At 35.9% G+C, this 12933-nt stretch overlaps 1 protein-coding gene across 2 annotated transcripts in view; it reads right to left on the reverse strand.

The window, feature by feature from the left end:
- Nucleotides 1-1326: 1326 nt before the first annotated feature.
- The window catches only part of RPAP2 (RNA polymerase II associated protein 2), a 36869-nt gene continuing 25262 nt past the window's right edge, over nt 1327-12933 (reverse strand). Inside the window, exons 11-12 of one of the 2 annotated variants that reach the window (XM_057373960.1) lie at nt 4599-4748; nt 1327-4036 (exon numbers count right to left, since the gene is read on the reverse strand). In XM_057373960.1, the coding sequence (XP_057229943.1) occupies nt 4610-4748 (139 nt within the window). In that variant the 3' untranslated portion in view covers nt 1327-4036; nt 4599-4609. The remainder of the gene's footprint in view (nt 4037-4598; nt 4749-12933) is intronic. The other variant, XM_057373950.1, reaches the window with a different exon arrangement.

Below are 12933 nucleotides of genomic sequence, written 5' to 3' on the forward strand. Positions count from 1 at the left end.
TACTCCAGGGCGAGCCAGTCTGCTGTGGTCAAAGTTCTGAGCTGACTGTTGTGCTTTCTTTCTCCCATCAGGGAATAAAGGCMGAGGCATTACCCCCATCCACTTCATACACTGCACTAAGATAAGTTTAGGGTCTCCAGATTTTAAGAGCATCAGTTCTCTCTGAAGTAAATGAAGACAAGCAGGTACCTAATTTTGGATGCCTAAATTTAGAAAGTGTGAATACTGCTTTCCMCTTCTCTCTTCCTTTTTCTTCTCTCTGATGTGCTAGTCCTTTTTTCTCCAGCAGTTAAGAGACATGTCCAGCTGAACTGCTCATCCCCTCCTGCACTTTGTAGAGTCCAGATTYTMTCAAAYKRGGGGGGGRRAGGGTAGAACATGGAACATCAAGATTCACAGAACCGTTTTTTTCCCCCTAATACCACAACAGATGCTTAACTTTTAAGTTACTCACTAAGACTGAAGAATGAAAAYATAGGTGACTCTTCTATGTGTTGTATGGACACAGCCTTTGAGGCCCCAGATACATCTCATACATGTACCATACTCCTTGTGGCTACCTGCATCTCCCTTTAAAACACAGGGTAGATTTCCAGTCCTGAATTTAGATGGCAGCACAGTCCTGTCAGTTATGCTGCTCTAGATTTACTAAGGAACTTCCTTGTTTTGATAGTTTTCAATTTAATAAATCAATCCYTCTTCTGCTTGTTTTAATGTTGAATTTTGCATTACCATATACAACTTGATTTGCAAACTTTATATGGATTCAAGGTCATCTCTTTAAAAACCTTAATGTATGGGTTACATTACGACTTTTCTACTTTCCTAAAATGGTGAACATCAAATGAACCACTCTGAGTGCTCTTTTTCTCTCCAAAACCCAGGAAAAATCACCAAGCATGGTCAATAGKCAAAAAGAATCAAAAGGCAGCAGTGAAAGGCTCTGTGCAAGAAAATCGAGTGCAGAGTGCAGTGCTTACACTGACAGTATTTACCAGACTSTGAACTGTACTTCAGTGTGAAAATAGACACTAAAGTTTTTCATCACCCTCTTTGGCCAACATAAAGACTGCTTTGGATAATGTTGAAAAAATGTGACTCTGTGTATGTGGTTGTTCTCTTCCTGAGATTATTTCATTACAGCTATAGAAAACTTGGTAAGAAATCCATTCTGTGACATGYGGGTGGGTGTCACACATTCCTCCTTTGAGGCAGAAAGACTGCAACAGCATGAAGCAAGCTTTCCTTCAAGCTTTAAATGAAGCTGTYCTTCTGTTCTTTACTAAATCAATTATAGGAAAAAAAYCAGGAAAAAAAAATCACCMTACAAGTTTGGTTTCTCTTCCATCCCCCTGCTATTAAAAGAGACACACCATGCTACAGTCCCATGGCCAGACAGCGTTGGATGCTTTACATGGTCATGGCAATGGATTTTGGTGACTTTATGATCCTCATCATCTAAGCAGCTGATGCCCTCACCAAGTTTATGCCCTTTCACGGAGCTCTTCAGAAATAGAGGCTTCTGTCCCATTTACCCTAAGCCCCAGATCCATAATGTCTCTCCACACCTGCAGTTCAGAAATCAGTCACTACTATTTAGTGTATCTGAGATTAGGCTGAAACCACCACTGACCCAAATGTCAACTGCTCTCATTTGCTTAACTAAAACAGAAAGAAAAACAGTAAGCACAGAAATAAGGCCACAAGAAAACAATCTGCCCGCCCACATAAAATGAGAAGGGGCAGAACAMCACCAAAAAGCAGTTTGAGTTAAGAAACAGTGACATCTGTTGAAGGACAGATAGTTGTAACAGAAATTTGTTGTAAGATGAAAAATGGTTTCTAGATTTGAACATTTCTAAGCAGTTAAGCTGTTACAAAGCATGCTCATAAGAAAACTACATAAATGAACTGATTTTTTGGTACCTGAGTTGTGATCTTTATAGACCAATTGAGGTTGACAGTATTGAAAGATCATTTTGAGATGAGTCTATAGCCTCTCTCCTACTCAGAAGTAATGGGTATATATGTATACTTTCTGCATTTATTTACGTGTGTGTTACTCATGTCTAATGGAGATGAAATCATTACAAGTGAAGAATACCCCTTGAGGGTGTTTCCAGCATACCACAGAAGACTTTCTTCTGGCCTTATGGATGGAGAAAGGTTGTTCTGTTCTCTTAGAGCAAGAAAAAGAATGAGGCGCTTACTACACAACAGTGAAAGAAGAGATGCAAAAATACTGAAACCTTATTTTTTTAGCTGCTGAGGCAAACAGTTAAAAGCAGTGACAATGGACCTTGATAAAGAGGTCTGGGGGCCTGCAACCTATTAATTCTTATAAGATCATACATTTCCTACACAGTAGGTGCTGAAGACCAAGCCTAAAAATAACTACAAAAAAGAAAAAAAAAATCCACACCATTAAACTGACAGGAAATGTAAAAACTTTCCAAATGAGAGCTAGAAAACCTGATGAAACACAATCATATTCCAGGTATGATGTACATTTGTAATGCCTTCTAGGTAGACTGAGTATGACAGAACTGTTGTGAGATAATCTTTACTCCCAAGGTAAATGTGCATGAACAGGATAATGGCTTACTCAGAATCTACTAGCTAAAGATAGAAATATATTTAACTTCCCAAATCAGAAGCAAATAGATGTAAATTCAAATTTTAATTTCTGCTCAGAGTATCATACCTATCACTCAGTCTTCTACAGAAGTTTATGTTTTGGTGAAGTCTTGACCCTTCTCCCCATATGTATCAAGTAAACTTTTTCCAGTAACTTCCACCCAGTAATTCTTGTGAATTTTGTATCAGACATACTCTGATCGTAATGGGTATTTTTTTCCCTATTGAATACTTAGAAAAATACATAGCTGTAACTGTGCATTAAGGTTATCCTGATTCTAAATTGTTGCTTTTACAACTACTGAACGTAACTTCCTGGGACAATGGAAGCTTAGAAAAGTCAAGCATCTCCTAAATAAAGTCTACTGCACAATGAAGCTTCCACAGCAAAGCTACATGAGTTTCTGTGTGTCAGGGGTGACCCACATATTAGATCTAAATATTATCATGAAGGAACTACACAACAGTAAACTAATTCAGTGTAGAGTTCCTTTAAGGTGTCCWATTGCAGAAACAAAAAGGAATAAGCTTTGGTTTTTTGAATGGAGTTGCTGTGTAGCAGCCCTGGTAAGGCTTGCTTCAGCCTCAACTAGTGCTGGCATTTGCTGCAGACAGTTACAACTTTCTTCTCAAGTCTCTCCAAGGACAGTGGCCGATGAACTGAGAACTATGCAATAAAACAGATTATGGAATCATTAAGAATTACTAGTGGACTAGTTTTAATTTGCAGTTTATAATCAGGCAGTGACAGAAGCAATTCCAAACACACTCAGCCTAAATAACACAACTCTTTGAAATGACTACTGAAAGCCGAAAGTTTTTAGTTATTATATATTAAAGTCCAAATTAGTAACGAGTCTGTTTAAAAATAACTTTTACACAACTTCAAAGACCACTCCTTTCCTTAGAAGTAGCAAAATAAACAGGCTATGAATCAGACATATTTGTGTACTGTTCTCRTCATTCTTAAAGGCTCCTGCTCCATGCACTGGGGCAACTGGAAAAATGTCAGCAGCACTGTTCTTACCATCAGAGGCTCACAGGCTTTTTTCCCCCCTCTTTCCCTGATCCCTGTGGATAAACCTTGACTGGAAGCTCCCAGAGCAAGAAAAACCTAACGTATCCAAATTCCTTTCTACTGCTTTTAAACACCTTTCAGATGATCTACACTTTTAACTTGTCTTCATGCATACCTTGACCAACTGTGGTTACAGTCAGCTTCTGCACAAAACTTCAAAATTTTCACCCATAGGAAGGAAATGAAAAAACAGAAATGCAAGCAGTGCAATTCATACTAAATGCATTTTTCATTTTAAAAAGTTCAAACAATTGAAGGTGCTCTTTTGCTTTCTGTACAACTATTTCAGGTAGTAGGGGATGCTAAGATGATCATGTTATTCTGTGGAGAAAAAAGGAGCGAGATCAGTAAAGTTAATACACTAATTACTTATTATATTAATTGAATCAGCTGAACAAGCAACATAAGGAAGGTATTTGCTCTTAAATTTTTTGGCCTACCTGGAATGAAAAATGTAATCTCAATATTATGCAAAAAATACATGGCTCTTAGCTCAATTTTTTTGTCACAAAAACTGAACGTAACAATTTTCATTGTAATAATTAAAAAACCCTGCTGAGTCTTTGCCATTGCAGCCACACAGTTTTGGGTTTTTCTATAAACTGTGGTAGAAAAAATTCCACTTAAATTGCAGTAACCAACTACATATTATCAAAAGATTAATGTGATAAGTAAGCAGCTGGCATTTACTGTAAGTGACAAAATGATGACACTCATTTCCATACCATACATATTTTTTTACTTTAAAATGTGCTTCACACATTTTCTACTCCAGCTGATACAATCTGTAGTTACTGTACATATTTACAAAATGCTGAAAATTAAATCTGTGGTTAACCAGCTTGGTTTTAAAGACACACAAAATACCTTAAAGTGTACTGACCATTCAAGTTCTCAGTCCATTCTAAATATTCTTGTTAAATTTTCCAGATCTTCACTTTTGAAATGCAGTTCTTCCAGTAATGTGGTCAGGAACTGTGTGTACACTGGGCTCGTCTGACTGTTCTTGAAAAGTGGAGTTGTTTGTGACAATCTGGAAAAAACCCAAACATATTTCATACAGAAAAGCAACTTTTGATGGCAGATGTTAAAAAGCAAAGCTTGTGAGCTCGAACAACTGTACTGAAGAAAGCTTATGTCACATATGATTCACTACAGTATATGTATGATATACAATAAGAGCTGTACCAAAACATTATTTTTTATTGATGTGCAGTGAAACAAAAAAAATCTGATTAGAAAAAATGAGAGTAGTTTGTATGCCTCTAATGAGTTGTACATGGGTGTTATATAATGTAGACAAATTTCAGAATGAACAAAGTGCAAAATGTACAATTACACATATAAATGGAAAGATCTGTCATTATTTATTTCTTTACAAAAAGCTTCTAAGCAATCATACAGTAAAAGTCGTATATTTCTTTGTATGACTAAAATATAAAGGAGATATAAAATTCTGACTTAAAATAATCATGAAGAATATTTATTAACAGGGCTCCTTAACAGAAGCTGTACTTAACTGGTAAGTCACACACTGTATAAATTCGTAACTCTTTCAAGAAGGTCACTTCCTTGGATGATTCTCCCCTGTTCTGTATGCCATAAACATCTCGAAAGACCAAAACCATCATGTTTTAAGATGAAATTTCTCCAAACACACAGCAGCCTTTCATAGAGGCATTCTTGTTTACTATTACTTTTACTTGATGCACATGGGAATGAGACATCAATTAAATTCTCAAACCAAGGAAAAATTTGAGTAATCAGAGCAATGTGAGAGTTTTGATAGTCTGAACCTTAAAGCAGTTTAATTTATAGCTCTTACACACTGAACTGTTAGAAAATAGGCATAAAGAAAACTGGACAAAAACAGAACAAAGCTAAATTAACCTTGAGAGATTTTTATATGGGATGATAAAATACAGTTTTAAAGCCGCTACTGTAGCAAAGATTTGCTATAGGGAAACTATCTTCTGTTTGGGTAACAAAATTCAGTGCTTAAAGTCTCAGAGTGCCTGCAGTTTTTTAATGTACTTCGTGACAGACAGGACCGAGTGCTTCTTAAAAACATCAAAGGCAGGGACAAGACGGATGAAATTATATTTCTGAACTCAGTGAATGAAGTTTAGCCTTAAAATTCAAACAATGCTGCGCTTTTCAAAATTATCTGTTTCCACTTTACTGAAAATCTGCCATGGAGGCCTGATTCTGAACTCCTGAGTAGATGGAGTTCATCCAATTTCTACTGATTTCAAAAATTACAATGAATGGAAGGTGAAAGTAGGACTTTCAGAGATGCTCAAAATAAGGACAAGATGTCGAAAGAAATGACATATGCATAAACTCTCCTATATATATATATATATAAACTCTTCCAACAAAAGAGAAGTATTCACAGTCAGATTTGTGATTTTTGGCCTGAGGCCACTCAGTTTTGTAATGTACTTCATGACAGACAGGACTGAGTTGTTTAACCTTTCCTGGTAAGGGGTACTGGGGTTACTCTGTGAGCTGGTAAATCCGAGTGCCCCTGCCCAGGGCTGCTGGGCCGGAGGCTGCCTTTGCATTATGACACTTTATCAGCAGGGGAATGGAGGAAGTGCTGATAGAGGATCAGAATAAGCATGCAGAATGTTAGTCTGGAGACAAGGATAGTGGGAGAAAGACCAGGAGATGCATTACTACTCATTTTCAATTCTCCCTTCTCAGAATTAAGCAGGTTATATATGAAAAAAGAGTGGTGGCAGAAACAGTCATGACTTCCTGAGTGTTGGTGCAAAGCAGCTGYAGCATTGTAAACCACTCTCCTGGCAAGGAAGTCCATTTACATGCATTTTTATCGGAATTTTCTTACTCCTGCCATGGGCTTAAGAGGATGTTAACAAGGACATTACTTTTCAAAAACAGAAAAAAACTTGTGCAGTTTTAAGGAATACTTTAAAACCAAAATCTTTATTACCATGAAGCTCACGTCTCTTTTTTTTGGAACTGCAGTTGGTGATATTACATAGTTTCATGAATTGCAAACATGTCCTAAATGTCAGACCCTGTTTAAGRCACTCTGTTTAAAGAGTAGCTATTATAGCTTACACCAAGAAAGAAAGAAAAAGGTATTGCTATTGTCAGAGAAATTGCCAGGCATTATATATTGAGAAATGGAAGTTAAAAAAAGTTTTAGCCATGGATCAATTTTTTTTYTTACATGAACTTCGTTTTAAAACTAATTACTAATTGTCTGATAAGCAAGAGACTAAATCAAGAAGTCATTTCAGAGAGGTATATGCAAGTTTCTAGCAATTAGTTAAAAGTTGCATCTTGATGGAACAATRCGTTAAATATTTATGAATATATGTACAAACACTTTTCTCTTGGAAAACTGTGTCCTTTTGGCCTTTAAATCATGCTTTAACTTGTCATTTACATGAAAACTGATGAAAATCAGTTATCATCAAGTACTTCTCTACTTTGAAGTGGCTATTGGAGCAGAAGCTTTTGTTTGGGAAAGGGACAAGCACAAGCTGCTAGTTTGCATGCTCTAAGCAACACTGATCCAATGTATATTTGAGGTACTGCASAACAGAGTATCGGGGGACGGTTTAACTGCATTAAACCTTAATTGTATGCAAACAAGCCAGAACAGCATTTGGGATCAGTATCTTCAAGTCACAGAAAATTACAATGATCCTATCTCTCAAGAAACTGACAACTAATTCAATTTAATGATTCACAGGATTTCAGTTTAAAGATTTCAAGGAACTTCCTTGAAAGTCTGCAGCATCTTCAAAAGATGTAGAATATAAACAGGAAATTGGATACCTGGGACCACAGTAACAACAGATTAGTGCAACAATGAAAAGATAAATTTTGCTTTTCTGTTACCTCTTTCACATGTTGCAACATTAATCTGGAACAAACTTTTATGAGTAAAGTCAAATAAAAATAAGAAAAGCTAAAGGATTAAGTGATTTTAAAATAACCTCCTACAGAAGTACACAAACGTAAATGTTACAGTCCAAAATTACACACCCATTCTTCAAAGGCCTGCCTTCAGGAGAGCTGCTAAAAGGAAATGTTCATGCTCAGATCATGGAAAGTAGTATATCAGACTTGATGAGAGTGTCGTTTCCTGCACACCCACTTACACCATATGGTAAACAGGCATTCGTAACGTTTAAAAAGTGTTAAAAATGTCAAACTGTATCTGATTGATAAAATTTGTATTTGCTGGCTATTCCACATATGTTACATGTTCAAGAAAAAAACTCCACAAAAGTGAATTCATGTGAAGACTAATCAGTTATTATCAAGCTATTAAAGGACATCTGGCTACCACAAAATGTTTACATAGTTTCACTGCTTCAGCTCAAGACCCAAGCTTTCTATGGATCAGTTGCCCTACAAAAACATTTGGCAAGTATATTTAGGAGTTAAACCTGTATTATTTTTAGGAATAAGTTTCATTAATTGATATGGTAGTGTGTGCAACTCATTCTTAGATCTAGGCATACCTTATCCAAGACAGCTGAATACATTCAGAAAAGATAAATTTTTTGTGTAGTTAAAAGCGTTAATTGGCTTTTCCTATCCAAGGGCATGAATATCATCCCAAACTATGTGTCCACTACCAACCTTCCCTCAGCTACCTGATCTGAGGGGAAGCTTCCTGGACTTTCTGTTTGAGATGAGTTCTGTGATTCCCTTTGAAAAAGTTAAATAAAATTTCCAAAGCCACCACTGGGCTAGCACTCAGTTACAGCTCTCTGAAATAGACACCTAATAATGGGGTACAAACACAACCACGTAAGAATTATGTTCCTTTCCATTCCCTAAAACTGGTCACTTAAAATGATACATAAATTATTGAGAATTTGAGTGCACATAAATTGCCCCAATATCATGGGAAACACTTGTATGCTCATGAAGAAAAGCCATGTGCTAATTCTCAGAAGACTACTAATAAGCTCCTCCTAGAAAAACACAAGCATTACCAGTCTTCCTATCTTTTTTCCTCTTCCGTTAGAAAAGAACTTTTTTACTTAAAAAAGTAAAAGCCACTGGTTTTGACAGAAGCCATAGATGTAAACACATTTTTTTGAAGTGCCTTACCTTGTTTGGCATGCTTGGAAGTTGAACAGAAGTATGAAAGAGAATGATGGAACAGCAAGCACTACCTCTCATTCCCTAATAAGCTTTGGAAAATAAGGTATCTTTCTGCCAATTGTAGGTATTTAAGCACTGTGAATAAGACTCCTAACATAACCATCACAACATAAGGGTTGAGGTTTTTTTATTCTCTGTTTCTTTCTATCGTTTGTTTTAGTCACTTAAGACTTCATTTTTTAAGATGATCATAACCAGGATCATTGGTAACTAGTTTTCTATTGGAATGAGGAATTGAACTAAAGAATGATCACCAAAGTTGCCTTAATACTTGTTTTAGAACACAGAAATGAAGCAAGAGCTGGCAGCACTACTAGAAGCACTTTTTCCCCCTTCCCCCAACAAAAACAGACACAGACTATTGCATACATGCTACAAGGGTGCCAACAAACATCTGATCAATAGATTCCTGCTCCAGCTATAACCATACAAATCATGCCATTCTAATGGGTTCTACTGCATCAACAAAGAAGGGCTGGGGTATTTTGTGTTTGTTTTTTTTTAAATACTTCAAATATATTGCATTACTCTTATGTTACAGATTTGATGGGCTCAGCAGTGCAATAAAAATGTTACTAATCAGAAATGCCTTTCTTTTAATATAGCAGTTTTATAGAACACACTTATAGATTTCATTTTAATTATGTTGCTTTTAAGGAAGTCTCCAATGCAACTGATTAAACACAAGCAATTGTTTTGTTTAAGACAACTGGCTAGACTGAGCCAATCCAACAAGTGTTACACAGCAATAAAACTCAGTGAATTAGATGGGCATTGCAGCCCATAGACCATCTGCCTGTACACACAACTGTAGTGCTGCCATGTATCAATCACGTATGACAGTGCTTAATTGATGAGGTGAACTCAAACACTTGCTGCATTTATCCATTTCATGAATTCCTACTCAAAGGTACTCAGACATTTTGACAAATTCAAAGCATCACTGTAATTTTGCATGTTCTTCACAATACACTGACTGCTTGCTTAATTTGAGGTAGCATCTCTCACTTCTAGTATCTCATTAGATACAATACACTTGTCTAGGGACTGCAGTTTTTTTAGTAAAATATCTTAAATCCCAAAGCATGATGCATCCATCAGGCCAAAGTTAGTACTGGACAGAAGGCTGATAGGAAGCACATGAGTGTAGCTGTAAGAYAGAGATGCAACACCAGGGAGCTCAAAAAAATTATTAACTTTGGTGTTATTAAGTGGTTATACTTAATTACTATGTTTTAACATATGCTCAGAAATCAGAAAATATGACAGCCTAACTTACGTAATTTAGCTGTTATGTTCACAGTTTCAGTGAAAAAAACCCCAAAAGCTGACTTGTTTCTAATAACTTTAGTTTGAGCATGATTTACAAAGCTCAACATCAAAAAACCCCAAACCCTTAAAAGCAAAAGGCTGTCTCCAGAGTGAACATTTTCCATTAGAACACATTAATATTTGACACACAAATCTTGAAYTGGAAGCATCTAACTTACAAACAAGATGCAAAAGTATTTAATATATCTTTGGAATTCAGTCTTTTAAATTAAATTATAGCAGTACCAGAAAAAAAGTAATTATGATCAGTGTCACTTGCAGCTTTGAAATTAAAGCAGTCTCTAGCTGGGGCCTTTTATTACCATATCCAATCGGTCAAAGAGGAAATTGGCATTCAGAGGCCATTTTCTGGAATCTCCCTCAATTTRTTTCTATATTGTATTTTCTTAACAAAAGATAAAACACTCTAAAGTCCACAGTGTTGAATGACAMCGACATAAATAAACAGCCAATTTTCTTAGTGAAGTAAAAAAAGCCACTTCTGGTCTAGTTTTAAATATAGCCTGAAGATCCTATTCTCATCATAAAGACAAGAATTTTGTAACTGAAGTGCAACTTATGTTTTATTTATTATTTAACTTCCTTTCATTATTGTGTACTGACTTGTCCACAGAATCCAGCACAGGCACTTTAATCCTCTAATGGCAACAGAAACTGAATTATTCATGCTTTAAAATTTTTGTCCACTACATTTAAATCAATGCTACCAACAGTGATTCAAAATCAACGGCTGGAATTCCAATATAATCTAAGCATACTGTTTATGCAACTTTCTTCCTCTCCCCTGAAATTTAAGGATCACTCCATCGGCTGCTGGCTGTTATTTATAACAAACATCTGAGTAACTACAAAGATACTACAATGAAAAAGTTTGACAGTAATGTTGCACTGACACAAAAAAGACCCAGAATAGGAAAAAAACAAGTAAATTCAGACTCTCCTCAAAATATTAACTTCTGTAAGATCAATGACCACTGACTTTTAATGAAGGACAAGTAAAAAACCACTTCATATATTAAAAAAAACCCCTATCCTTAGGCCATTAATTAATATTACAGGCAAAGTAAGCATCTAAGGAGCACCCAAAATAAGTCTGAAAATCCATAGTGTGTTCAAAGAACTCATAGTGACATTTCATCAAATTATGTGACAACTCAGAACAGTCATTTGGTGCTATTTGTGTCAGATCTGCACACAGTATACCTGAAGGCAACATGCCTTAGAATGTATATTCTGTGTTCAAACAACTGCAAACAAATAAAATGCCTCAAAAATTAAACATCTGAAACCTTCAATTCACATAACTCATACTAATTTATCACAACACAGTTAATTTATATAATACAACTTTTCTCAGAATGTAACTAGAGAATGGCATTTCTCACTATTTCAGCTCCCTGTGAGTGACCAGTAGCACATAAACACAATACAATAATTTCTACTCAGCTGAGACAAAATTTGTAAGTCTATTGCTTTGCACAACTATTTTAACCTTTGCCATTGCTCAGCACTGGGTTTTTTCATACAGTATCACTCTGATAATGCTCCTTCTGAGCAAGTGTCYTGACCTTCTGTATGCACACAGAGAATAAAGTTAGTTCCTCCAGCAGTGGTCCAGGAAAGAACTATACAGTCCAGAACATTCAGCAGGTGTGGAAWATTATGTCACATTGCCTGCAAGCATTTGCTAGCATTATGCTGATTCTGTAACACAAAGCTTTATTAAGTGCTCTGGGATTGCTGTTTTTAATCCAGGCTTAGCCTGTCGAATGAGTAAGACAACAGCCAGTACTCTGGAAATATTTTGCTATTAACAACAGCAATGACAAAATTCCAGACCCATGGCTCCTTTGAAGCCATCATAATAATATAGTTCTATTTGCCTGCTGTTATAAGTGATATTTAGGAAGTCTATTTTCAAAGACTTACTTATTTTTAAATGACTACCAAGACTGCCATCAACACAARTATCATATAGATCTGGCAAAAAAATAYTACTTGTGCATGTAYGCRTGAAACAACACTTCCAAATTTCTTWAAGAGTRGATTAGCAAGACCTCGAGCCAAACAAGAAGACTAAGGAAGCACCAAAACCAGCTCAATGACATCTACAGCTTCTTATCCAGAGTTCTCTTCTACAAAGTTTAGCTGAATCAGACTCTGTTTCACTATTYTGTACAACAGATAAGACTGCAGGATGATTTTCTAAAAGACAAATGGCGTTTGGTACATGTCTGCATTATCATATTCCAAAAGATGACTACAACATTTGTTCACAGACACAAAGCATTAGAACATCTGTAATACTGTGTCATTTAAAGCCCTTGCATTCATACTGGGATTTGTTCCACAAACKTTCAATTTAGCTTGCATATCAGCATAAAGCCAAGGCAAAAAAGAGTTCACAATATGAACACAGAAGAAATCACTATCAGCTGTTTCTCCCTAACAAATCTAAGTTTCTTATGTACACATTTTCAAGGACAGCGTTTGTTTAAAGAGCTCCATTTATTTGAAGCMTGTTTCCTGCTAACCAGCTGACAGATCAAAGGTACTTCTCAGTTTGATAATTTAATTCCATTTCCCCCTCTTCTGCAACTTAGTTAAATTTTTTAATTTAGTACATTTAAAATTTRTTTTAAAATTGATCCTGTCATCATTTTCAGTCTTCTTTTCCGTTTTTTTCCACAAGGTTTTCCTGTGACACCTCTCAAATACTGGAATCT

This window comes from Malurus melanocephalus, unplaced genomic scaffold, assembly GCF_030028575.1.
Source record: "Malurus melanocephalus ecotype Western Australia unplaced genomic scaffold, MMel_1.1 scaffold_8, whole genome shotgun sequence".
NCBI lineage: Eukaryota > Metazoa > Chordata > Aves > Passeriformes > Maluridae > Malurus > Malurus melanocephalus.